General features: G+C 39.1%; 3 protein-coding genes across 4 annotated transcripts; 2 read left to right on the top strand and 1 right to left on the bottom strand.

Annotated features, from left to right (window-relative positions):
• Positions 1 to 67: 67 nt before the first annotated feature.
• On the bottom strand, positions 68 to 3534 carry LOC135935943 (phospholipase B1, membrane-associated-like). Its single transcript, XM_065478574.1, has 7 exons — positions 3240 to 3534; positions 2930 to 3185; positions 1394 to 1605; positions 981 to 1143; positions 769 to 920; positions 297 to 465; positions 68 to 235 (listed from the first exon to the last, which is right to left on the bottom strand). The coding sequence occupies exons 1-7, from the start codon at positions 3444 to 3446 to the stop codon at positions 78 to 80; spliced, it is 1317 nt and encodes a 438-aa protein (XP_065334646.1). The 5' UTR covers positions 3447 to 3534; the 3' UTR covers positions 68 to 77.
• Positions 3535 to 5697: 2163 nt separating this feature from the next.
• On the top strand, positions 5698 to 12933 carry LOC135937155 (alpha-amylase A-like). Of its 2 annotated transcripts, XM_065480243.1 has the most exons (8): positions 5698 to 5904; positions 6219 to 6539; positions 6717 to 6832; positions 7207 to 7805; positions 8061 to 8179; positions 8233 to 8388; positions 8445 to 8470; positions 12923 to 12933. In XM_065480243.1, the coding sequence occupies exons 1-7, from the start codon at positions 5722 to 5724 to the stop codon at positions 8457 to 8459; spliced, it is 1509 nt and encodes a 502-aa protein (XP_065336315.1). In that variant the 5' UTR covers positions 5698 to 5721; the 3' UTR covers positions 8460 to 8470; positions 12923 to 12933. The 2 variants fall into 2 exon arrangements, with proteins under 2 accessions (XP_065336315.1, XP_065336314.1); XM_065480242.1 differs by lacking the exon at positions 12923 to 12933 and having other exon boundaries at positions 8445 to 8532.
• A 2529-nt stretch (positions 12934 to 15462) lies between these two features.
• LOC135936741 (ras-like protein family member 10B) lies at positions 15463 to 25562 on the top strand. Its single transcript, XM_065479675.1, has 4 exons — positions 15463 to 15656; positions 21577 to 21839; positions 22409 to 22792; positions 23720 to 25562. The coding sequence occupies exons 2-4, from the start codon at positions 21636 to 21638 to the stop codon at positions 24005 to 24007; spliced, it is 876 nt and encodes a 291-aa protein (XP_065335747.1). The 5' UTR covers positions 15463 to 15656; positions 21577 to 21635; the 3' UTR covers positions 24008 to 25562.
• Positions 25563 to 26240: the final 678 nt, after the last annotated feature.

Here is a 26240-nt window from a genome sequence, read left to right on the forward strand (position 1 = left end):
GCTAAAGGTAGTTATTTCATGAATTTGTTACAATGATATCACAGAACTGGCACAGTTAAAAATAATTGTCTTCAATCTTATTGTCTGCCAATATTTTGGTACAGTTTGGAGTTAACATTAGTGAAAAAATAAGGCACGTTCTCCGTAGGGCACGCAATTTCCTGCATTGGCATTATAAAGTCCATAGTTTTGTTACCAACTGACTGAAGCAAATTGTTCCACTGCATCGTGGCAACTGCAAAAAATGAGACAGATTTTCGTGTTTCTAAAAATGAAAAGAAATTTAATGTACTCACAAGCAGCGTGACCTTTCTGGCTAAGGTGGAAGCAGTCGACTGATAGAAAGGACAGGTCTGCTAAATCTAAGCCTAGAATATTTCTGGTTTTAGGTGGCTCTAAACTCGAGGTAAAGGGCTGAATCATAACTGTAAAGTCGTCTTTTATGTCATAACGTCCGCTTGAGATCTAAAATAGAAAATGTCACTTGGAATTAATACAATCTCTTGAATTAAATATAACCTTTATATTATTGAATTTGTTCTGTGCAACTCAGATGTACCATTATGAACCTCAGGAGATTTGTAAATGTAGATTTTGTGGAGAACAGTGTGAAAAATATCATATTTTGAAATGTGTAGTAAAAAGAATTAGTTTAAGAACAGCAGCAAAGACTTGTAAGAATTGATTGTATAGGATTAGTGTCGCACGCATACACATATGCGTTTAATAATAAATTCATTCATATTATTGAATTGAATGTTGATTTACCAGATCGTTCTCCGCGACGTGGAAAGCGTCAACAATCGCTTTCAGTTTTTTGACGTTGTCAGCTCCTCCGGGACCATAAAGACATCGACACTCGATCACACTCATCACTGCGCACAAAAACGATTTTTCAATCTGCCAGCTCGCAGTCACGTCTGAAGTTGTAAACCTTATTTTAATAAATAAATTTCAAAGTGCATCTCAACGCTGCGTACCCATAACTGGAAGAAGATTAACGAAGGTCCTAGGCGAATTTGCTTGCAGATAGTCCAGTACCTTTCGCAGGTTTTCCTTGTGCTCCAAAGCGGCCGCCTTTGGAGACGGGAAGCATGGATCACCACTGCAAATATCGTTGTGCCCTGACAATATTGTCACCATCTAAACGAAATCAATGTCACTTCTTAGAAAATATATCAAACAAACAAGAGATAATAAATGCCATGGAAACATTTAGATATTTTTAATAAAAAATACTTAATAATAAATTTCAAATATATATTTAACTTGATTATTTGGTAAAAATTCATGAAATTTAAATTACATGTAGAGCTGAAATTTAAATTTCCAGCAGTAATAGTTGGGGAAGAAAAATACTAAGTGATAAAACATAAAAATTGAACATTAATACCTTCCAGTGCCGCTTAAAATCGACACGAGGATCACTCTTCATTTTGGCCACGAGTTTTTCCGCCTGGCTCAGTAAGTTTTCATCGTGGGATCGTGCTTCTCCCATTCCAAAGTGCGCCTCTGACCCTTCGACAGCGAATCCGATCAAATCTGGGTTGAACTTTCGCAGCAGATTTGGAATCGTGGTCACCGAACGCCAGTCTTGATCCCCACCTATAGATACAGATTTATTTTTACATTATGTAAGGATTTCCTTATATAGAAAGGGAACAGACTGACAAAGAAAATATGCCATTGATATCTTCACAAAAATATTGAATTAACTCAATTCTGACCGTACTGCAATCATACAAAATCTCAATACCTTCTGGAAAATTCATTTATTTTTTTAACTTTTAATAATTATTATGCTACTGATTTTATATCCCCTTGCAGATTTCATGCCTCTAACCTTTGATTCTTTTGCATGACAATGACGCGTCAGTTTTGAACTAGGATAAATGCAATTTCCGACTTGCTGGTGAGCACCATTCAAGCATTCGCAAATTAATTTCATGAGACGAATGCCGATAAATGGGGTCACCCAATCTCATTACTAAGAGAGATGATATCATACGAATAACAGAGAGTAAAAGTGTAATTTTTAGCCTCTATTTTAACATACAAAATTAATATAATATTTCAAAGATATGTTCACTGTTAATTAAAAAAACTTTGCGGGTAATAAAATGTATTGTGATAAAATTGAGATATCTTTAGAATGTTGCTAATTTTATTTACACCTAGGTGAGGATTACTTTGCGTGGTATATAAGCAAGGACCCCCTGCTTCCTAAATTTGTCTTTGCGGTGTTCTATCCAGATAACGTCAAACTATAAGGATATAAACAGCTTAATTTCTAACTTCCTGGAATCTGTCACCTTCAATTTCCGACAGTACAGTACTACTTTCTCATTGTCAGAGTGAAGTCCCTTCAACAAGAGTGCTCGTGATATTAACAGCCTTGGCGTGTCTGTGCGATGTGTGCGGAATCGATTTGCCTCTCAAATGCGTAGAAATCGCGAGGTTCAGCGCTTTTTGCTTCAATGAGCACGGCTCTGTTAAGAGTTTCAACGCGCTGATGAAGTAATTGCTCCTGACTCTTTTACCTTTCATTAAATTTGACGCCATTCAATGGAACAATAATTATTGATACATCAGATTTCACCTCGATGAACAATCTCAAATTGGCATTTATCAATAAATAATCTTTTTAGCTATTAATTATTGTACCATAATAAAAGCATTAAACTTTTGATTTACAATTTAATTTTAATTGAATAAATTAAAAGTTTTCAGAGGGCTCAAGAGACTAAAATGAATTATAATCTGTATCTTGATGACTTAAAATGAAGTTTATATGTGTGTGTTGATATTTGGAAATAAAAATGGATTAAGATCAGAAAGAGTTAAATTTTTACAAACCCCCCTAACATATTGCAACAAAATATCTGTTGTAAAAGTAATTGATATGATATCTAAAATATTTTAACATTACCTATTGCCCAGGAAACTTGCTGGTTTTTTAGGAAGAGGCCAACAATGCTATCGGCCAGCGCTCCATAGCCAGTGACCAAACTGTCGCCGAGGGTGGCGACGACGCTGATATCCTGCGGCCGAAGTTCGTGCACCGATTTAGGCGCCGCAGTGAACGCGTTTGACGACACTTTACAGGGAAAAGGACGATCGGGTGGCACGGGCTCCTGCACTCGCAATTCTTCGTTGATGTTTAGGACGGTGAACAATCGCTGCGACTGAAATTCAATTCCTCAATCGCAGATTGCACAAAAGGACAATGCAAAACTCACAGCTTGCTCGGTGGCGATGTCCGCGAGGATATCCACAGCCTCTTTCATGGTGGGCAGCAGAGCAGCATCAGTTGCGGCACAAAAAACGGCAATTAGCAGCACTGAAATCGATCTGGCGAGTGTCATTCTGATGTCAATGGGCCAGTCACAGCGGAGGCCGGCGCGAGCACCTGCCAGGCTCACGGAGCGAGCAGAAGTGACGACCATTCACCTATACACCATGGCAGCTCCAGGTTTTCCACCTGTAGCGGCCACCGGTTATTGCGACACCACGATTTCGTAAAATGCTCTTAGCGATCTGGATTAATCGCTCAATGAGTGGTGAATTGCATGTGACTTACCTGCCAAATTGTCACCAACTGCCTCAAATTAAAACTCTTTAAAATTAATTGCATATTGTGTTTCAGAGACTGGTCGAATATACGATTTTCATTTACTTCAAATCCTTGATCATAATTTAACACAAATTTAATTCATTATTCAAATTAATCCTAAATAATATGTTAAGGTATACCAGATATTAAAATATTTACCCTATAAGTTTGAGCAAACTGGGCATGGTGAAAATTTTCTCCGCTCTTACACGAGTTTATTTCCAATAGATTTCTGCCTCATTGACAGGTGAACAATGTTCCCTTCTGCACAGACCACCAAATCACCTACATCGTCAGTGTTACCAACAAAGGTAAATGTATAGTTGCATTTATCTTATTTATTCACACTCATATTTTCCATTCAAAAAATCCAAATAGTTTTAATCAAAAAATTCATCCACAATGAAAATATTCTCAACTTATTGAAGCGCAAGCAGTTGAGAGCCTTGTCTAGATGAAATAAATGATTCTCAGTAATTATTAATGCACTTTAACCTCGAATAATTTTTTTATAAGTAATTGAAAGAGCTTTTTGGTTAGTCTAAAATGTGAACAACTTTAACTTAGAAGCACGCAAACAAAGACTTTTCTTGTTATCTTTTCTGATCTGCTTCACGAGTGAATGTTTTGTTTACTCGCTCAGCTTAAGGACGCAGTGCGCACCAAAGCGGAAATTAAACGTCTACCAGCGTATATACTTGGAAGAGAAGGCTATTAATTAAGAATTCACAGCAGTAAAGTGAACGTTCCAAAACTGAGCTTGTCATGCAGGTGAATTTTTTACTTCTTTTGACGTCAGTACAGTAAGTGTAGCCATTGTTTTTTAACACAATAAACAAAAAATCTGATTAGATTTCAATGATGAATTATTAATCGATGCATGATTGAACTCACAAAAAAGGTTAAATTTTGTCTATTAGCATTAGGAAAAGTCAAGCTATGCCATCATGCGTTTCTTTCAATGATATCATCAGAAAACACGTACACACACAAACTATAAAAAAATTCGCAAACTAAACGTCAATATTTTCAAACTTTTGCTGTGGTGGCGAGAATACTTCAATGCTGATTAAATAACGCTCTTTTTATATTACCATTTCTCATTACGAATACCAAAAATAATAATAATATGATGTCGAAAACTTAAAAAACTTTTTGTTAGCAAACAAAATCTCAATAATTATTGATCACTTTAAGATTGCTTTCATAACACTTATCTGCACAAGAAGGTACTAGATTTATATTGAGTCATGTTATTGGGTACAAAAATTAGGTCTTTAAATTTAATTTGTGATAAAAATGTGTCATGACTTCTCAAACAGATAAGCCTTTGTTATGTTAACAAATGTTTGCTGCCGATCCTTATCTTTAAATTGATTAATGATTGCATAAAGCGATCTGTCGTACGTTAAATCGTAATGCATTATATAATAAGACTCTTGCACACTCGTCAGGTAATCATTAGCAACATTGAAAATTACCCAAAAGAAAATATTCATGTTCTATTAAGAATCAAAAGACGCATATCAAACGATCGTTCTTAGATTTATTTTGACAAGAGATGTTATATAAAGTGTTGCATGACTAATTTTTTCAATGTGTTTCCTTGAGAGTGACCCCGTGCAACACATTGTCCATAGCCATCATGATCTACAACTCTGAGGTTAAGCAAAAAATATTTTCCGTGGATGTACAAATCATGGCCAAATACTGATACTAACTAATTGATATATTATTAAATGGTGACGTGATTTGAATAAAAAATACATCTGTTTGGTATAGGGAACCTAGCTAAAAATAACCCAAGATGAATTTAGGGACCGATTATTTTATTCTCTCTTAATCAACGCACGTGATAGATAGTCACATGCACTGCAGCACGTTCTCCCTCAGTCGATATATATGACTTTTGACCAACATAAGGCGAGGCGAAGATTATTTAATATAACACGACCAGCCAATTAACGAGGTACGCCAGAACCGAATTCGATAACAATCGCACTCACCTTGCACATATTTTTGGCACGGTCAAGAGGTTCGTTTGATAAGTCATTTCCCCGAATGATATAAAAGTGAGAAAGATGATTCCTGCACACTTGCTTAGCAAAATGCAACGCTCGTTCGCAGTAGTGGCCGCCCTCCTGGCCGTGGCCTCCGTGGCCCACGGGCAGTACGACCTGCACACATGGCCCAACCGAAGCACTATTGTGCACCTCTTCGAGTGGAGGTGGGAAGACGTGGCCCGCGAGTGCGAAGATTACCTTGCACCCAACAACTTTGCCGGTATCCAGGTGCGTGTAAAGCGCGGAAATGAGGAAAAATCGTGTATTCTTTCATAACAATTTTTAACTCTTTTCTATAGTTCCATTTATTTTAAATGTTCATAAATGAAAAGAAATACTGAAGAGATAGATACAATTAATCATCTAAGTTAACAAAAAATAAAATATAACCAGCATTTTTTATGTTTTGAATTTAGTCGTGTTTTAAGATTTCAATTCCAGCGGAGTTTTATAAAAATCATCGTAATTTTTTTAGGCTTAATAATTTACAAGTAACAAGTCCCCAAATATCATTTGCAATCTAACATAAAACACAAACGTAGTTGTCCCCAGTGGCTGACCACCTTAGGTGTGATGAGCGCGGCCGTCCCTGGTGGGAAGTGTACCAGCCGTTGGCATACGAAATCGGCACCCGATCTGGCTCCGAGGCCGACTTCGCCGACATGGTGAGCCGTTGCAACGCTGTCGGCGTCAGGATCATCGTCGATGTCGTGCTGAACCACATGTCTGGTGACTGGGACCCGACCATCAGCATCTCCGGCGCTGTCTCGGACCCCGCTAACCGCGACTACCCTGGAATTCCCTTCACCATCGATCACTTCAACCCCTTCTGCGAGGCCAACAACTACCAGAACGCTGAAATTGTGAGATTTTAATTTATGCTTTGGTTTGAATTCATTTTTATGAGCGTTTACTGCTAAAAATAACATAACTTTGAAAAATCTAATTTCTCTAAAGCAATAATTTATTAAAATACTTTATATCGTGCGATGCAACGGATGGAGTGATTAGGAGGCACTTCAAATGAAAATAATTTCCAGATTCGTAACTGCGAAATCGCTCAACTTCATGATCTGAACACATCGATTCCCTACGTCAGGGACAAGCAGGTCGAGTACCTGAACAAGCTTATTGGACATGGCGTTGCCGGATTCAGGTAAAAAATACTTTTTAAATTTTCCTCAGTTCCTTCTACCCAACATTACATCTTGAGGAGTGCTTCCAATTTTCCCTATTTATTAGTCAAATGTTAAAAAGGAACCCATTTTTTCGAACACTAAACTGAAGAATTTTGGTTGATACTCTGAGAATTTAATCGATGTGTTTTGAGCTCAAAATATTTGTTTTCACCGTTGTTTCCAATAGTTTTAAAGTTGTTGGTTTGATCCGTTTTTATTAATATTATGTTCATACGGAACGGAACATACAAATTCAATTTTTGTTCAATTTAAAATTGTATGATTTGTAAATATCCCAGTTTTTCCTAGTCAATAATCAAGCAGAATTTTCTAAAGATAAAACATTTTTTAGGGTTGACGCCGCCAAACACATCTGGCCGGAGCACCTGAAGGACGTGATGGACCGCTTGAACGATTTGCCCGTCGAGCAGGGCTTCCCTGCTGGCGCTCGCGCCTTTGTAGCCCAGGAGGTGATCGACTTCGGCACCGGCGAGGCCGTCACCAAGGACGAGTACTACGGCATTGGTTTGGTGACCGAGTTCCGCTACGGATCTGAGCTGGGCCGCGCCATGCGAGGCCAGAACCCGCTAAAGTGGTACTACAACTTCGGTGAGGAGTGGGGCTTCGCTCCGTCGCAGTACGCGCTCGTGTTCAACGACAACCACGATAACCAGCGCGGCCACGGCGCCGGCGGACAGAACGTGATCACCTACAAGGACCCCAAGTGGTACAAACAGGCGCAGTCCTTCATGCTGGCCTGGCCGCACGGCTACCCCAGGATCATATCCAGCTTCGACTTCGTTGACCCCGAGGTCGGACCCCCAATGGACGTTGACGAGAACATCCTGCCGGTCATCATCAACGACGATGGCACGTGCGGAAATGGATGGGTCTGCGAGCACAGATGGAACGCTCTCACCCAGATGACCAACTTCAGGATTGCGGTCCAAGGTGAAATCACATGAATAACCTCGCATCGTAAACGATTGAATGAATTTCATATTTGCCAAGCAATTGATCTAATTTAATAACACTCTAAAAGTGATAAATAATTGAATTTTTCTTCAATCCTTTTTATTTTTTAACTGATATGATTTGCGGAGTGCTAAAAATTCGAAGAGTTTTGGTATTTCTTAAGCAGATAATTTATTCAGCCAATAATAATTCAAATAAAAGCGCTTATAACCATATTTAACTTGTTCTCAGGTAGTACAAACGTCACTGAATGGTGGGACAACGGAAACAACCAGGTTGCCTGGTCTCGCGAGGGACTTGGTTTTATCGTCATCAACGGCGAAGCTGGTGATCTCAGTGAAACTCTCAAGGTAAAAACATTAAAAACGTTTAATGAAATTTACATTAAATATTGCGTCGCTAGACTGGTCTTCCTGCTGGCACCTACTGCGATGTGATTTCCGGCAAGCTGGAAAACGGCGCTTGCACAGGGCTGACAATTGAGGTTGCCGCCGACGGAACTGCTGCCATTTCTCTGCCTGGAACCTCTGAGGATGGTGTCATGGCCACTCACGTCAATGTAAGCAATCCCACGGAGGGCTCATTCCATTTACTTATACTTTATTTATTTCGCAGGCTAAACTGGCTTGAAGAAGAATCGTATAAATTTTCCCCTTTGTACATACACTGTGAATAAAAATTTAGTTTAATGACAATGACAAAATATTATTTTAATAGTAACTAGAATAGAGATTTTTATATATCTTTGCACTAGTAGATCAATACTAGACATATATGAATTCAGCTGACACGAAAATTTGATTGATTGCAATCGCAAACTCTTATTTTCTCAAACTTTCCACTTTATAGCAAGAAGAAAATTGCTTTTATTATCATCTAAAATTTATGAAGCATAAAACATCTTTATTCTGTCACTGCTATCTCGAATCGTCTTAAGCTTTAGAATGCAGAAGCTAGCTTACTATATACCGCGTTTTTCGCGATGGCAACTCTCGGCACGGCAGTTTAACTCGACATTTCTACTCTCTACAGCATTCTCTTGCAATTGCAAATGATTATCTTTGGATTATTTCATGTAGGAACTTTCTTCAATCTTGTTGTCTCAAAAAATATTGTCCTCGGAAATTTTAGATGCATTCCGTGACAACAACAAGACATCCACGTGCATATTGTCCTAATGTTGCAAATCATCATTATAATATTTGTTTTATTTCATGGTAGTGCTTTAATATTAATAAAAAAATAAGATTTGGTACATCAAATTGTCGAAGTATTCTTGGAAGAAGCATAATACGAGTTTGGATGTATTGTGCTGGAAATGATATTTGCCCAGTCTATACTAGCATGTGCACAAAACTATTTAGCTCTACTTAATCATCCATTCGTTATAGCATTATTTGTTGCACAGAAGACACTAGCAGTTTAAGCAGTTATCATGATCGCGGGACAGTTATCCGCTGCTGATTCATCCTATTTTATTTTGGTTGCATTTACGAAATCCTTATTAAACAATAGTTGGCACACCTAATATAGGTGCTGGAAGTAATTGCAGCCTACACAACAATATCAATACAATTCCATATACTATCTAAATAGCTATCGGCATAGTTTATCCTGTAAACTTTGTTTATCGGTTTTATCTCCTCTGTTATTGGCGACCCCGATAGCAAGCAAGTCGCGGAAACTCGCATCGTCATTTCAATTTGTTTTTTTTGTGTCTAGAAAGTTACCTGATAATTTATTGCAAAGTTGCTTTATATATATAAAGCTTGTATCAGTTATACCCAAAATGCGACGTGGTGTTGTGGCATATCGAATTCTGGCGTTTTTCCTGGGAAATCATCCTCCCAAAAATCGCAAGCTAGCCAAAATTTTTTACTTTACTTACTCTGCAATCTTAATGAATTTACTGATATATTTTCAAATGGAATCGCTTCTTGAAATAGTTGACATTTACTGTCGTCGTAGATCTCCTGAGGCTTTGGAGGATAGCAGTGAAACAACTGTGTTCATGTGCATTATTTTCCAAATCATGGCTATAATTTTTATAGCTGCCATATTTGTGCAAACTGTTCTTAGAGATAAAAAACACGACGAAATACAGTGTAAATTGCAGAGGATTGCCGGGATGGTGAATTGCTTAAATATTTCTGAGAAAACGGAAGAAGATTTTGACCTTTTTCTGCAAAAAATATTTATTTCTTACAGTGTATTTTTCTTGATCGATTTGTATTTGTGCCTAAATGATCCCGATAGCTTTAAACCCATTTTTAAATATCATATGGCTCTTTTACTCGGAATTGCGGCCAGAGGTCACTTTGTTAATCTTTTCACCGCAAACCTCAACATATTGAACTCCATAAACGAAAATTTGCAGGTATGTGGTAATGAATAATAACAATTTAGTAGCCTAAATCTATGAACATGTGCCTATAGAAAATCCTCGAGAGTGACGTAGAAAGGAAGGCATCCTTACTTTTTTGTCAGAGAAAGCTACACGGAATGCTGTGCTCGCTCACAGAACAAGAAATCAGGCTGTTTAAACTCACAATTTTTATACACGTCCATCTAGAATGCATCTACATAACGTTTAGCCTATATTACATTGGAATAACATTTGCCAATTTGGAAGAAGCGTATGAAGAAATGCGGTTCGCGATAATGGCCAGTGCTGTGTCCGGTTGTATATTTTGCAGCTTACATCTGTACTTATTTTTGGACGTTATTGACACATTACTGAACAAGGCATGAAACTAAAATTAGTGAAAGATTTGTATAGCCATTTTTTAAATTCGTTTCTCTATTTTAGATTCGCAGCCCGCTACACATTCTCGTGGATCGGAACAATTTAGCAGAAGATGATGCAATTGAGGAGGTAGAACAGATTTTGATATATTTCCTTGAAATCCTCATTAAAATTATATTTTAGGTTAAATTATTTCGGAGACAAATTCTACATTCAGGAAAACTGGAATTCAATTGTTATGGCCTCTTTTCGCTAAGGAAGCCTCTTATTACAACTGCAAGTTAAAATCATTCAAAATTTTCAAGTTGATAAGAGCTTTTCATTCAATGCAGGTTTTGGAAACGGCTGCTACATACACCACAATACTAGTTCAGTTCTTTGCTTTATCAAAACAGCTTTAACAATTAGTATTTATGGCGGCAATGTGTTTTCAAAAAATAAATTAATCTGTTGTGATGATCTTGCATTACAAAATAAATGCATTTCGAAACCTATATTACTATATTTAATATAAAATAGCTAAAAAGGGACGTAGTGTAAGTGAAAATAAAATGTAAATTTTTTAAAATAAAACGTTTTGATCATATACCAAGTAATTAATTCAAATTTTTTTTATCAAGTTAAGAACATTTTCAAACAGTATCAAAATATTCACCTTAATTTTTCCGTAGAAAGCTTGCAGAATAATATGGTAGTTGTCTCTTGGAACATGAGATGGCAGCGTGAGGCCAGGTTGCAAATCGTGGTGTGCAGTCCCGGCGCGCAAGCAAAGATCAATATCCATGAGCACATATTGCCAATGCCTTTATCCATCGCGAGGCAAGCGGGGGTGCAAATAAAGGGGAAAACAAAGCACGTTGAGAGGGAAAATTGGTCCCGCAGCAGCAGCAGCTAACCTGTTATCAATCATCTGGCGGAGCAATCAGTTTCCGCCTCGCCGTTTTATATAGCAATTGTATGGGTAAATGCTGGCACGCCAAAGCAAAAGCCCAGCGCCACGTCGTTTTTCTCTCTCTCTCCCGGAGGCAAGACACCACCGCACGGACAGCCTTCATCCCAAAGGGGTTGCGGAGGGTAGAATGACATTCGCCGCGCGCAATGTCAAAAGACCAAGATGGAAATTGATTCACTCGGGTAAACACGCATCAGTGGGCAAAAGCGCTCGTGCTGGCGAACATTCATTTGCCTCTTTTTACGTCTCTCGTAAACTTTATTCAAAGGGAAATGACAGAAGCAATAAAATGTGTCCCAAATTGCTCACCCGCCCAACAATTGACTCTTCGCTTTTTTACCCGATGCCACGCTCCATGTTGTTGCGCTTTTTGTTCTTTTTTTATGAATCTTGAAGGAACACAGCCTGTGCTTTTAGCAAAATTAAAAAAATTCCTATCACAATTATTCCAGCTTGGAGCCAAAATATTTTTGCCTTGGATATAATAACAATAGGTTTGGGAATTAATGACGTTTGAATGTTTATTCTGTTTGTTTGACTTACTTTTTGAGCACAATTTTAAGGCTTGTAGAGCCGTCGTTAGTTTAGAAGCACCGAGGGCCAGATGCGCACCGTGAAATTAGTTCCCGCCTGTGTAAGATCCAAGAAAATGCCGTACAGTGAGCAACTTTTAGCTCTATTTTGCTTTCGGTACGAGTTTTGCGAGTGTTTTTTTTCTATTCCAATTAGCGTAATTAATGCATGCAAACTCGCTTCTTTACCACATTAAATTTGTATCTGCCCGTTTTAAAGCGCTATACGTACCCCACCCGACGCCATACCTGCGCATCGCACATATACTGCCCCAAATGGTTAAAAACTTTCTTAAAATGCCGAAAAACCATCTAAATCACCAATATGATCCTCATGTCAATCGTTAAAAGTCTCAAATGTTTCTATACATTTTTTTCCACAAAAATATAAATTAACTAAGCTCATTAAAAGAAACATTTTTAAGCGGCTTTTGAAATCAATAAGTTAAAAAAAAAAAGAAAATCTTGATTTCATTGAATGCAAACAATGTAATCCATTAGTGACAAACCCATCTTAAATTGACCGCAATTAAAAAATATGCTGTCTTTGAATCACTTCTCTAGCAATTCCTAACAATAAGATGGAACTTGTTTAAAGTCAATGAATTGTTTAGGTGAATTTTAGTTAAAAAATTATCATGTACGTTTTCAATGGAAAACCTATGTATTGCAGCAAAGAACCAGATGATTTTTTATTGGAGTTAAATCTCTTGATATTATTTGAAATAAAAAAGTTTGTCTCGTGTAATTTCACCAGAAACACAAGTTTTCTAATGGGGACTATGAGCAACGTCATTGATGCTCCAAAGTTTAATGACTGGGAAGAAATTTGCATGAAACTCCAAACTCATCTTGAAGGCAATTTCACACAGAAGTTTCCTTAGCACTTCTCGCGTACGCAGGGTTTATATTTTCACCGCTGGAATATGTTCGGGAGACCCCACCTTGCGGCTGCTTTGGTGGCCGCCAAGCCGAGCCAGCTCATCAGCATTTTCTTTCTCCCGTGAGAGACAATGAAGACGAGCACAGCTCTCAAATAAGAAGAGCGCCGGTGTCGTGGCACAAGCCGTTGTAATTACCGCGCGCGCGCTGCCCTGCTTTGCGTGTACACAAAAGAGTGATGCACCCGACGCTCGCACCAGATCGAGCACCGAAATGAGGCTAATGAGCGCACGATTCTCATGCAAATGCCCGGCAAATGCTCGCTATGCAAATTGGCCGTGGTTCCGCTAGTGACAAAATTGCGTTTAAATAAGCTCTGGCAGGCGCATAAGGCGACGCCTCACTCGCTTCCCAACGAGTTTCAATCTCGCCCTGATTAAAATAAAATATGTTTCAAGCTAAAACTTTGTCTCTTAAGAGAAGATCTTTCGCGGCAAATTAAAAAAAAATATAGGACATATAATTTAGCTTAAAAAATATAGCCGAATGGCGCTGGATGGGGCTAAAAGTAAACAAAAATAGGAGAGAATAATAGTCTCACACGTTTTCGTACTGAACAATAGCTGATTTAGCCCCTAAGGACTCTTCATCAGTAATTTACCTGCCACAGAGTTAACTGCTGAGAATTCGGAATCAACGGCCCTTGCAAGTTAACTGCATGATTACGATTTTGTTTTGCGGGAAAAGTGCTGCTGACGCCGAGGCATGAGAGACCGAAACAGCTGCAGTTCAGAACGAGCACGTGCGAGACAATATTTCACTTCTATCTTTTTGGTTCCCCATGCTGATTAAGAGCCAAGCAGAATAGAGAGTTGATTTTTCTAAATTTCTAAAATGATCGATGTGTTTTACAATTCTCTGTAGCAAAACCCTTTCGTATATAAACCCGGATTTTTCACTCGATACTTTTCCTGCACTTCACAAGCATTTTTCTGGAAATATTTTACTATAGATTTATGCTTTTTTGAGGATAAAATGTTGATTTTGACATGTCTCAAGATAGGGATTCACTCCTGTATACTATTCTTCACAGTTCGTTTGACTGAATTCTGTCAATTAATATAATAAAGCTTACACCATCGCATGAATTTGATAACTTAAGTTAATTGGATGATCACAAAGATCTGTCGTATGGATGCACATGATTGAACGAGCTCAAACATGCTTGAATTATACTTTAATAATATATATTTTAGGTATTGCAATAGTCTAACTTGAAAAGCTAGGAGCAATAACTTTTAAAAGATAATAATGACTTAAAAGTATTAAAGAACAACTTACTTGATGGTTTTAAGGATGACTTTTGCCAAGTTGGAAACTGCTATAGTACTCAAATATAAAATCTTCCAAGTCAAGTATATCCGGAAAAGTTGGAAAAAAATGGAGCGTTAAAATTAAGGCGATGAATTGGAGTACATATTTGTCATTTTGCCAAAAAGCCAGCTCGTACTATTATGGACGCATCAGGTGATTCTTTCAATAAGTATTTTCTTTCATCTTCGAGTTTCTTACAACCATGTAGTTTCCATGGTTATTCGTCGCTTTTACTCTGAAGAAAAGCTTGATTTGCTTGACTGTGTCTATTAGCAGTCGAGCCCTTAAAGCATGACTTCCTTTAGAAAATGCCGAGACGGAGAAACGGACAGGGACGCAATATAAAGAATAATGGCAGTCAGAACAATAAGAAATGCAGACGGTGAGCGCAGACTGATCCCCCGGACGTGCTCTGACCTCGGTTTGCACTCGTTTTCAATTCCAAGTCACCGCCACCGACAGTAAAACGATCACATCGGTGATTAAATTGTGTCCGCTGGTGGTCTCCAAAATATAATTAATTGTGCTTGAATGTTACACATTGTTTATAGTGAGGTGATTTGTTAAAATATAAAAATACATTTAGTGATTATTGTAATCATGAGTTTCAGTGAGTTGTTATAGTTATTTCTACATAGGGATAATTTATCTCTCGTGTAATTATATTTTCCATGCAAATAAATGTGATGCTTTTTTAGGAAAAATTAAATAGTTTATTTTTTGATTGGGAAATTAATAATTGAAAAATTCAACCCCACGTAGAGTAAAGTTATTACTTTAATTTTTTAGTTTCACAAAATCTTTTGCGTATTTATTTATATATTTTGATTAGAGATTTTTCATCAACATTGTTATTTCTTTGCTTAAACAATATGCTCATGATCAGTGACGACAGTGATGAATTTCCAGATCGCGCTTAACGCACAGAAAGGGACATGTGACGGAATTCCGGCTTGGCTGATGGCGAAATCGCGTGGCATTTCGCAGAAGGACGACCCCTTTGGGTGAGGGTGCATTGACGAAGCGGAGGGTGCTGCGTGGTGGTGTGGAGGCGCCGCTTGCGCCACTGAGAGCGAGAGGGGCGCAAAAGCGTGCGGCTACCGATCCGGCCAGCCCAGATGAGTCTGCGCTGGATGCTGCTGGCGGTAGAGCAGGCAGCACAACTCGACCAACGTGCAGCGCATCAGCACTGCTCTCGGCAGGGTGCACCTGCCGCCCGACGATGCTGCTGTTCGTCTGAATCGACCCGCGAGCACGGATGAGCGCCACCCGCCGCCCCCTCGCGTGAGCCCCCGACGCAGGTGAGTGCCGCTACCGCCACCCCCTTTCGGCCTGGCTGCGGCAGTCGGCCGACACCCAGCTGGGCACGCATGCCGAACACTGTGTCACGCTCGCCCATCCTCGACGCTACAGCCTGTTGAACGCGTGCTCTCGCCCTTCATCACGCCCGTTGTTCACCCCCCATCCGCCCTCCAGCGTGTTACAGTCACGCGCCGATGTCGAGACAATCCAATCTGCCGCTCTCTGCACGATAGTGATTCCTGCATTCCGCCGGCATTCTTGCGGAAATCAGGTTTCTACATCAATTTCAAGTTCTATCGCGTGTAAAAATAGATTTCACTTACCTGTCTACCGTGAGAAGTGCTGATTTGAAAAGTTTTATTCGTAATTTTACGACATTAATAATTCATGAACGTCACAAAGAAATTATGGGGCATAAGGATGTGTTTTTCTTTTCGTTTAAAAGTTTGTCTATTAAATAAAACATCATCCTTAAATGCCCCGCATTTTCATTCAAGAATAATCGTCTAATGTGTATTTTATGAATCCAATTTTAAATTAAATCTTGATTTTAATTTTTGAGAGACCCTTATTTCCGATTATACTTACATTGCGAGGGGTATTTTAGATATGTATTGAATCGAATGAATCAAATTACAGTTGCAAAATGGCTCCATTTTCTCCCTTGTCAAATATCTAAAGCCAAAAATTTAAGGAGCGCTGAACTTGAGTGCTGGGATTTTGAACAATCTACACTCAGCTTCAATTCTCATTTTGTGTGTGCTGCGACAGTGTTAGTTGCGAATTATCGATTTGGTGGGCGCTGTTAATAAGTAATAACAGCGAATGCGAGCCAACAAATCGGCGTCAGCTCGTGCATGCATGCGAGCAGGCGTTTAGCCGTCAACTCTCGAATGGCTCAAAGCTCTTTTGTGTTGGAACAGGTTAAAAGTTCCACAACATATAAATGACAAACGCGAAAGAGCCACTTTAAGCCTCCTTTGTCAGCGCGAATGAAAGCAAAAATAGCGTGAATGGCAACTCGGCTGCCAAAATCTACAAGCTGGCGAATGCAATGATGGCCCCCAACTCTCAGCTTTTTGTTTTTTCGCCAGAAATAAACACAAGGCGGCGCAGAACCGGGCTTGTTAGGCCGGCAGATCTGGGTTAGTAGCGAGTCGCCACCGCCAGAGTCGGGGGGCGACTTCACGCACATTCCCCAAACTTTGTAGGGTTGCACCAGCGAATTCGGTGTGAGAGAGCGCCGTCTGCGTAAATGCGAGAATCAATATGAGTCGAGAGGGAAAACTCTCTTTCGTCATTTCCAGTGAGCAAAGCTGGGTCGTTCATTTTAGTCATGATTTACTTCTATGGCTAGAATCGCTTTAAGCGAACGTCTCTCGCAAAGCTGCACATAGAGAAAATCAGGACACGCATCTACCGACTGATGTGAGAGTCGGGCACTTGGGATCTATTTTCTTTCGGAACACGCTCATTGTGAGAGGAAAGTTACAAGGAAACTCTGAAGATTCTACGCTTTAGCCAGCAGCAATCATATTAGATTAATGGAGCCTGGCGTGATGTCAATCAAGTTATGTTATCGAAATTCTTCGATCCAACAATTTGAGCAAATTACGCTGCTTTGGAAAAATTCATATAAAAATTTTAAAAGTGCAGCAATCGCTCAGTTTAAGATAAATAGATTTAGGACCATTTTTTCACTAGAATCGATCTATGAGTCATTTTTCATGTCAAAGTTAGTTCAAAATGGCTCAGCATTTCTTCACGAAAGAAGTTATTAAGTTAATAAGAGTGGCCCTGCAGAACCAAAATTTAGTTCATTTTTAAATTAATCGGGTAAATTTCATGTTGCTGTACACCATAGGCGTCTAATAAGCATTCTATTCTAAATAATGAAACATGTTATCCTACGCGTTCCCTTGTTAGGAAGACATTGTTTGGTGAGCAACCACCACTCTCTCCTTGGAAAACGGTTCCTCCGAATAACCGACGTCGCTTCCAGACCACGTACAACGAATTCATTAAAATAGTCTTCCCTTTCATTTAAGCAAAGCCGCATTTATTTGCTGTGCCGAGCCCATCGGCCGGGATATAATGCAGCCACCCTCTGCGGCATCCAGCGAAAATAGCACATCATTGGCACACACGCGGAAAATCGGGGAGCGGGTGACCCGAGTTCAGCCAGGCTGAAACCGGCTCGATCCAAGTGCTGCGTGCCCGATAAATCGTGGCACCGGGTGAGCAGCGAAAAAGTTGCCTTTCATCGCTGCTTCCGGACGGGAATAGCGTTCATAGCGCCTGCGAAACAAGTGGGCGGCAGCCGGCCGAACAGATGTGCGCTGACGGTTGCATAAACACGAATCGCATTATTGCCCTGTGAATGTAGATTGCGTTTTATGGCGACGAGCGAGCATTACATAATGCAATTCCGCCTTTTCCCGCGCTGTCACTCGCTGTTATTTTTGCCTTTAGCGTGCTCCGAAATTTCGTTTCGCTATAATCGCGTTCGTGCCGACGTCGATTGAATTTGCGAAGCTGCTGCCGCAGACTGCTGAGTGCGCCTCTCAGAGCCTAATTTCGATTTTCGTTTAATGAATAATATGGCACCTGTGGAGGTAAACCAGCCGTGCTGCGCTCGATACCAGCACGCGTGAGGGTAGTGTTGGGGTTTTGCTCCCTATGTGGCAGTGGAAGTCCTCATTTGTGGAAGGTGCTTATTATGTTAGCGTCCCCATCATCATTTTTGGCATTGATGTTTGATGTCTAGTCAAAGCAGGAAAAGAACAGCGATGTTTCTTTTAATTTGCTGTCTGCTCGCTTTGCCTTTATTTTTGGCGCTGATGTGTTGTGATAAACTAAAAGTGCGGTACACAAAAAGTCAATTCATTCACGTCCAGCATCGCGCAGCTGCGCTGAATCGACTGTGAAAACGTACACGCGCGCGTATAAAAACACAGACTTCTTCTCTCTAGCCTCGTTTCCTCAGCACTTTTTCGCAAGATTGCCTTCATATGTTGGAAAAAACGATGAGGCAGACGTCTGTGAGAGTGCAGCTCGTCAACGAATATTTCAGAATATTCAGCATGCCTGCCCGTGGCAACGCCGATTTTTATTTCGAGCTCGTGTTTGCACGCGTAATGAAGTTGTTGGGACGGAAAGACGAGAACGGCAATTACGATGCTAACCCTCATTAACGACGTCAAACTCCCGTTCAAACAGTCTTGGAAATCAAGTCTTTGTTTTGAGCAGAGGTTAATATTGTGAGCTTGCTCTGACACACTTCAATGGATAGAGTAATGCTAAACCGTCTCATTTGCATATCCTCACGTGAGCGTTAAGATATATTGGGGCTTCAGTTCGATCGTGTAATTGATACTCAGCGCAGGAAAGCGCAGTGCTATTCAAGTTTATCGAGTATCAATCCAGTAAAACTGATTATTGAAAATTTAATCGCCTAAATGCAATCAAGACCGGTCTGAAAAAATAAATGAGAATCATTTTAGTTTTGCCTGCAAAAAAGAGAAGGAATGAATACAAATTTGCAAATATATTTTACCGAGTTGAATGAAAAAAACACGATAAAAGCAGTTGCATGCATCCATTTGAAATAAATAATTCAGCCGGTTGAATAAAAACGAATGAGGGGTGAGTTGAGCATTTGATCCATAGGGAATAGCAGCAAAGCAGATGAGTACATTACATCGGCTGTTTTATCCCTATAAACTTTCATTTCATATATATTTTTCTTTTATAAAAGTTAGGAACAAATATTAAACTGAATTTAATTTAATGAAATAAAATATACAGTTATTCTGTGCAGAATGTTAAATGTGAACTGGCGTGAACTTTATTTTCTAGATTAACAAGTGTTCACTCATTATGTCTCAGTGTCATGGCTATCATTATCTTTACTCTGTTTTTTGTGTTAATCAGATATTTATTAATGATCCAAATTAAAAATCTGCGGTGAGTATTGGAAAAGTAACACTATTCAAAAGTGTTTGGTAATAAACATGACTCCAAGAGAAGCAGCAAAACTATGTCTAGAATATAAGTTAAAGTTTTGTACACGTTTAGTTTGTTAATCATTTTTCTATTCTTCAAACGGTTTTAGACATGACAATTGGAATATAATCTCTCTGAGAAAAGGTGTGTTTGCATTAAGTGCTAAAACGCAATTTATCGATCGAAGGCAGCGCATTGCTGATGCAGAACTCACGTGCTTTGCAAGATGCGTGTACGATCTAGCAACTCCAGTTTTATTTGAGAAAATGGTGCTCGCGGCACGGTAGCGAGTCTCTGACGTGATGCCCATCGTTTACTGCCAAGTTGACAGGTGATTTGCATCCCTTGTTATTGATTGGCCTCGGGGTGGTACGGTTGAAACTGCACAGTTCAGAGCCGAAACAGCACCCTTGACCTATGGCCTGATGAATATTGCAACCGGCGCTCCAAAGCTTGACAGCACGAAAAGAGAGCAGCAATTTCCCTTATCTCGCTAATCTCTGGCCTCCCATTCTTGCCCTTTGATCTGTTAGGCCGCTTTTAAGAATTGTCTCCCCGATACGGGTCCGACCCAACCAGCGAGCGGTGCCATCACCAGATGACAGGAAATTGGCCACTTCCGCTCGTCGACCATTACGATAATTTAGTGCACAAATCGAGTTATGAAGCTCCCACTGGAAATGGGAATCGATATTTTATAAGGCAGGTAAAAAACTCAATAATTAGGAGATATTCAATAACGTGGCAATTGGCTAAAATTTTGCATAGTGTCATTTGAATACAATTTTTTCACTCTAGCCCCTCATAGTCTTCCAGCAGAATAATGACTGGGAATATTATATTGGGTTATTTTGCATTGTAATTTGCTTTAAAATTAGTCATGGCCTTGGTGTCAAAATTAAAAGTCAAAATCGAATAATACACTCAAACTGTTTGCCGCTTCATGATACGTAATAAATTAGACAACAAATTTTTCTCTTCATTAAAATGGCTTTCTGCCTCACACCATTTGCTCCGTATTTTTTACTTATTATTTATAATGTTTTGGAGTGACTGTATCTCTCAATAAAAAGCTCTACTAAAAGAAATGGTTTACTTGCAATAGTTCTGATTGGAGGAGAATATGCAAACTATTTCGGTATGGTTTTGAATGACGAAAGTATAGATCGTTTAGTTATCCAACGTTAAAAAGCAAACCGTATTTCACACTGTCTGTATTGTTAGAACGGGCCATTCTTACTCAGTCTAAAGAGGAGGTGGATAATAATTATCCTGATTGTGAGAGTGCGAGCGCGCAGAGGCGGCAGGCGTAATCAATTGAAATTTCAAAGGGAATTGTGCACGAGCTAGCTGAGGAAACTAATTGAACCTCTCTCATCGCACCAACTTGATTCAATCCAGTCCCCTTTGAATATCAATATTGCTCACAAACTTGGACAGATGCAACATGCAACTGATCCAGTTTAACTTATGTCATTACCTCGACTATGATAATTTGAATTTTACTCTGTCTCAAGCCAACAAAGCAAAAATGAGTAGTATACGATGATATCCATATAGTATTTATCTTTTCTTTTGTTGTTTGGTGTTTAATAATTAAAGCTTTCATTCAGTTTACTTGCTCAGCTAAACCGAATCAAATGCATATTTGCAACAGAAAGGCCTGAGTGAAAAGAACATAGAATATACATATAAATTTGTGTGTCATCAATTAGATTAAAACCAGTTTTCAGGAATTTTGTGTTCCACAGTAATATGGAAACGTCGAGCAAGTAAAAAATAATTATTTAGTTGTGAAAAGTCTGTTGCTGTAGTGAACGTGAAACAACACTTTTTTCTCATAGCTTCAGAGCCTGCACGCTATTAATAAATTGGCTATAACGTTTTAAATTAAAATTCTCAAATTATTTTCAGAACTGGAGACGGAATTACTGGAGGACGCCACAGGATGGGCGGGACCATCGTCCACCTCGATGCGCAAGAAGAGTCGCGGACGCGGTGACAAATCGTCGTCGAAGCGGCGCCAATATCGACCACCAGTGCCAGACTTGCTGCCCTTATATCCTGACCCGTCCACCACCTCTGCAACACCTCAGGAAAATGAGCCCGACTGTCTCCAGGTCGTTAAAATCGTCCTGCTCGGCGCCGCTGGAGTCGGGAAATCTTCTATTGTTGAGGCAAGCATTAATAAACTTGGATAGTTGCCCGAAAAATGATAAATGCGTTAATATTATCAAATGCGAGAAACGCAAAAGCTTATTTTAATAAATTAATTAATGGATCCAGTAATTTATTGAAGGTTTTAGATTGAAAAAAATATTTCTTATATTTTATAATTATACATTCCCCAAAAAGTATGAAAACCAAAGCAGAGATGTCACAATGAAATTGACCACTCTCTTGGTCCAGTGTTGGGTCCGTAAATGTTCAAAAGCTCTAACGATGCTGATTGTTTGTTGAGCCTATCGAACAATTATTTTTAGACATCCGCCTGTCCTAAATGATATCTTGCAAACATTTTCAGTTCCTGCGGCGCTATTTAGACATAAATAAATTTACCTTTTTTATTTTTTTTTCATTTATCACCTAAATGTTGTTTTCCTATTTTTAGTATAGTAATATGAGAGCCCTTTAAACTAAACCGTGGACTTTTACGATGTGTTTGGCACTTATGCAAAATAGCACACTTGTTGCTGCCGTGTATTTGAATGATTTGACAGAAACTAATCAATTTTTCCATCCTCAGCAATTCGTGTGGAACGAATTCCGCGAGCAATACTCGGCGACGGAGCGGAAGAAGACGTACTACCCGACGGTGATCATAAACAACAACCTGTACGAGCTGAAGATCTCGGACATCCCGGTCATCTCTTACTTCCCGCACAACTCGTTCAGCGAGTGGGCCGACTATCGCTTCTACGGGCTGCGCTCTGCCACAGCCTACGTGCTCGTCTACGACCTGACCAACACCGAGTCGTTCCACTACATCCGCACGATGCGCGAGCAGATGGCCGAGAGCCGTGACATGCGGAACGTGCCAGTGCTCGTGGTAGGCAACAAGCAGGACCTGGTGCAGGACGGCGTCAGCCACGTCAACTCGGCCGCCAGCACCGTCAACCTGATGGAGCAGGTGCGCCTTCACGATTATTTCCTATCGCCTGAGTGCTCTTGCTGCTCGCGCTTATTTTCCTTTCCGGCACTGAGTAAACGACCGGCATCATATATATTAATGATCTTGCCACTCGCATCAAGCAAACTTTTTGCCATATAGACGACGGAAGCCCACCAGCGGGGAAACCAGTTTATCGCTGAGCAAACTTAGTTCACTCGAAACTTGGCAGTTCGTTCTGTGTTAATGGAAATGCCGAGTTGTCATTTTGTTTATATGCTATTTGTGTTGGAGTTGAATCAAAAGTTGTTTGTTTCAAAACACATACAAATACGAATACTAAAAATCAAGAGCAAAAAGTGCAACTCTTTGGAGGCATAGGATATATAATAATTTTATATTCTTAATCGAAACATCATAATATGACATTTTGAGTTAAAAATTTATCCCCAATAAAGAGTTGCAACTCTAATAATAGGTTTTTCTTATTAAATAGCTTTAATTAGTTCAAATTCTGATATTTTTTGGCAAAATTTGTCATGTGGAAAGGTTTGTGTGAAACGTTTTGCAAATACAGCAAATCGACCACGTGTCGTGTTAGCTTTGCAGGATAACAATTCTGTTTTATAATTATTTCGTAATATCTGATTGATTGAGATAGGCACCCCTGCTTTAGCAACAGTCAGCTACAAGCCATGTGCACCTTAAAACAAAATGTAAAATTTAATATATGTTTGTAATAAAAAATAACGCTGCTAATCGTATATAAAAAGACTGTGCGTGATACATGCTCCAGTCTAAAAATGGACCTTTAGAAATTAAGACACAAATATTTTTATCTCGCAAAAGGAAAATTCATACTTGCTCTCTGTACGTGACACATTTTTAAAAAGTGAAATTACAACGTATACATCTTGCACGATTTATCATTTCTGTGTGTGTTTCCAGGGAATGCAGAAAATGGTAACGGAACACGCCCGCGAGAAGCGGGACATCGTAAACATCGTGCGAAAGCACTGGAAGTGTCCGCACATCGAGTGCAGCGCCAAGTACAACTGGAACGTGGTGTCCGTGTTCAAGGAGCTGATGAAGGCCGTGGACGTGTTGAGCGGCGTGCACGGGGGCTCGCTGCACGGTCGCCCGAGCAGCAGCAGCAAGGAGACAACCACCCTGTGTTCGCCGATCGGCCGCGACTTCCGCTTCGGTGGTTCCAGTGACAAGTGCGTCGTGTCTTGACTCTCTCTTCACTCAATAAAATACTCACAGTGTGCACTTGAAGGTGATATTTACCTAGCTGATGAGCGTATTGTGATTTTGTTGCGATTTCCTTGCCTTCTGACGTTCCGACACCTTGTAAAAAAATACATTCGTACACACTTCCAACGAATTTGCTGTCTTTGTTGAAAACGGGAAACGCGTGCAACCTTAATCAATAATCGCTGTTTGAATTTGGAAACACCAATGTCCAAAAAAACGAATAGATGTTGTCAAGTAAGAAGTGTGCAAAAACTCAAACGTAAAAGTGACCTATTAGAACGTAGCATTGTGATTTTGTCTTGAAATTTGTCGCCGCGAAAAGCAAGACATTTTTACAACTTCTGCCTTCATTTTAACCAGCAGTGGTTATGTTTATATTTTCCAAAATCAAACTTCCAATGCCAAACGTTAACCTTCTGTATTCATGTTACGAAGGAAAGCAAAAGCAAAAAGGATTTTTTGCGAGGAAAGTCTCGTATTTTCCAAACAATAAAAGACGAACACCATAACCTTGCGTGCGTGCGTGCCAAAGCTAAAGAAGAATAGCAAGCCTGGTGTGTGTGTGTGTGTGTGCTCATAATAACTATTAGGAGAGGACGTGATGTGAAAAGTATCACATGCAACGCAGCAAACAGGGGGTTCCTTTCTTTTATGGAGCATGCCGCACATCCCCGTGATTGTTTTGGGCAATTTGCCATGCGCGCCGCAAACTCTATCAAATCCAGGCCGCAAATCTGGCATTGATGGCAGCCAATTTCCAACTCGCACTCCACTCTCCTCCATGCTCAATGGCCCAACTCTCATTTCTCTCTACTGCCGATTTTGCCACGGTGCGAAGTTTATGAAAGTAGAAATATTCTAAGACAAATCGCTTTGAGCTGCCAAATGTTAACGCTCCTTGATTTACTACAAACTGTACAAAATTCGACAAGCGAAATTTTGAATTTGAATTTTTGAATAATATTTGAAACGGACTGCGCCCATTTCTTTCAGCCGGTGCATTTAGATATTTTTGAACTGGCGCACTTGGATTTTTATGAAAATAGTTGCGTCGTGTTGGAAACTGAAATTAGAAAGTAATGATTACTGGCAAGAGTGTATGAAAATAAGTAACAAAAGCGTACTCTTTATAGAAAGTATAGACACACTCATAATTATATAAAAATGAAAACAAAAAAGATAACAAAAGACAAGACAAGACAAGAGGAGTTCAATGTTTGTGTGCGAGACCCAAAAGCGGCCTACCAGCAATATACATATATGTATAATATATCTGGCAAAAGATGTATATTATAGGTTAATTGGTTCAACCTTGTGTTCACAAGAATAATGAAAAGCACATAATATGTTGAATATACATCAGCTGGCCGAGTGTTCAAATTATGTGCAATATATTCTGTAAATGTATGACATAATACTTCTTTAGGAAGTAAAAAAAACTGCGTAGAAGTTCGTGAGCATAGGAAACTGATATTCCTCAGAAAAAACAAGCGGATAATATAGTACTACTCTAAAAACACACACATATTATTATGCTATACTGATCAGGTAATATTTGTGTGCTTCAGTGAGCTGCTGTAATAAAACTAGGAAAGCTTAGAAAATAAATGGATGACAAAAAATTGCTGTTTTTATTATTTAGGTGTTTACTGTATTTTTTTACCATCAAATTCATATAAAATTCAAATTACAAATTTCAAGCTGCCTTCAAAATGAATTTTGTAATTATTTTAAAACTAGTTTTGAATTTTTTAAATTTCTATCAAAAATAGGAAACTAAGAGTAGAATTTTTTGGAAATTAATATCGACATGAAAATAATTAATTAGACCACCCTCTATTATCTACTTAAAATGTATTAGTGCTATTTTGTAAACTTAACGTCACAAGAAATCAAATTAATTCAAGTATGTTAAAAAGTAAAATAACGAGTCAAGATAAATCAATCCTATTAATTTTTTCTTCAGATATGTATACATTTTTAAATCTATATCATCTCCAATTATTACATAATAGCTTTCTCCACTAAAGAACTGACGCGCGCGCGTTAGATTCATTTTTGGTTTATATTTATATTATTTGCGTTATTTGCTTGTGTATTAATAAAAATAATGCATCATTAAAAAAAATTTCTAAAACAAAAATAAATGCGTATAACAATTAAGTTGTGGGTTGTGGAACTTAAAAACTGCCCATTATCTGCAAAAATGATA

The sequence above is a fragment of the Cloeon dipterum genome, chromosome 2 (genome assembly GCF_949628265.1).
Source record: "Cloeon dipterum chromosome 2, ieCloDipt1.1, whole genome shotgun sequence".
NCBI classification, from domain to species: Eukaryota; Metazoa; Arthropoda; class Insecta; order Ephemeroptera; family Baetidae; genus Cloeon; species Cloeon dipterum.

Coding starts and splice junctions, on each gene's coding strand:
- LOC135935943 (XM_065478574.1), bottom strand. CDS start 3,446: ATGGTCGTCACTTCTGCTCGCTCCGTGAGCCTGGCAGGTGCTCGCGCC. Junction 1,606..2,929: donor GCAAGTTTCCTGGGCAATAG/GTAATGTTAAAA, acceptor CTGTATCTATAG/GTGGGGATCAAGACTGGCGT. Junction 921..980: donor TAATCTTCTTCCAGTTATGG/GTACGCAGCGTT, acceptor TTACAACTTCAG/ACGTGACTGCGAGCTGGCAG.
- LOC135937155 (XM_065480243.1), top strand. CDS start 5,722: ATGCAACGCTCGTTCGCAGTAGTGGCCGCCCTCCTGGCCGTGGCCTCC. Junction 6,540..6,716: donor ACTACCAGAACGCTGAAATT/GTGAGATTTTAA, acceptor AATAATTTCCAG/ATTCGTAACTGCGAAATCGC. Junction 7,806..8,060: donor CTTCAGGATTGCGGTCCAAG/GTGAAATCACAT, acceptor ACTTGTTCTCAG/GTAGTACAAACGTCACTGAA.
- LOC135936741 (XM_065479675.1), top strand. CDS start 21,636: ATGCGCAAGAAGAGTCGCGGACGCGGTGACAAATCGTCGTCGAAGCGG. Junction 21,840..22,408: donor GGAAATCTTCTATTGTTGAG/GCAAGCATTAAT, acceptor TTCCATCCTCAG/CAATTCGTGTGGAACGAATT. Junction 22,793..23,719: donor CCGTCAACCTGATGGAGCAG/GTGCGCCTTCAC, acceptor GTGTGTTTCCAG/GGAATGCAGAAAATGGTAAC.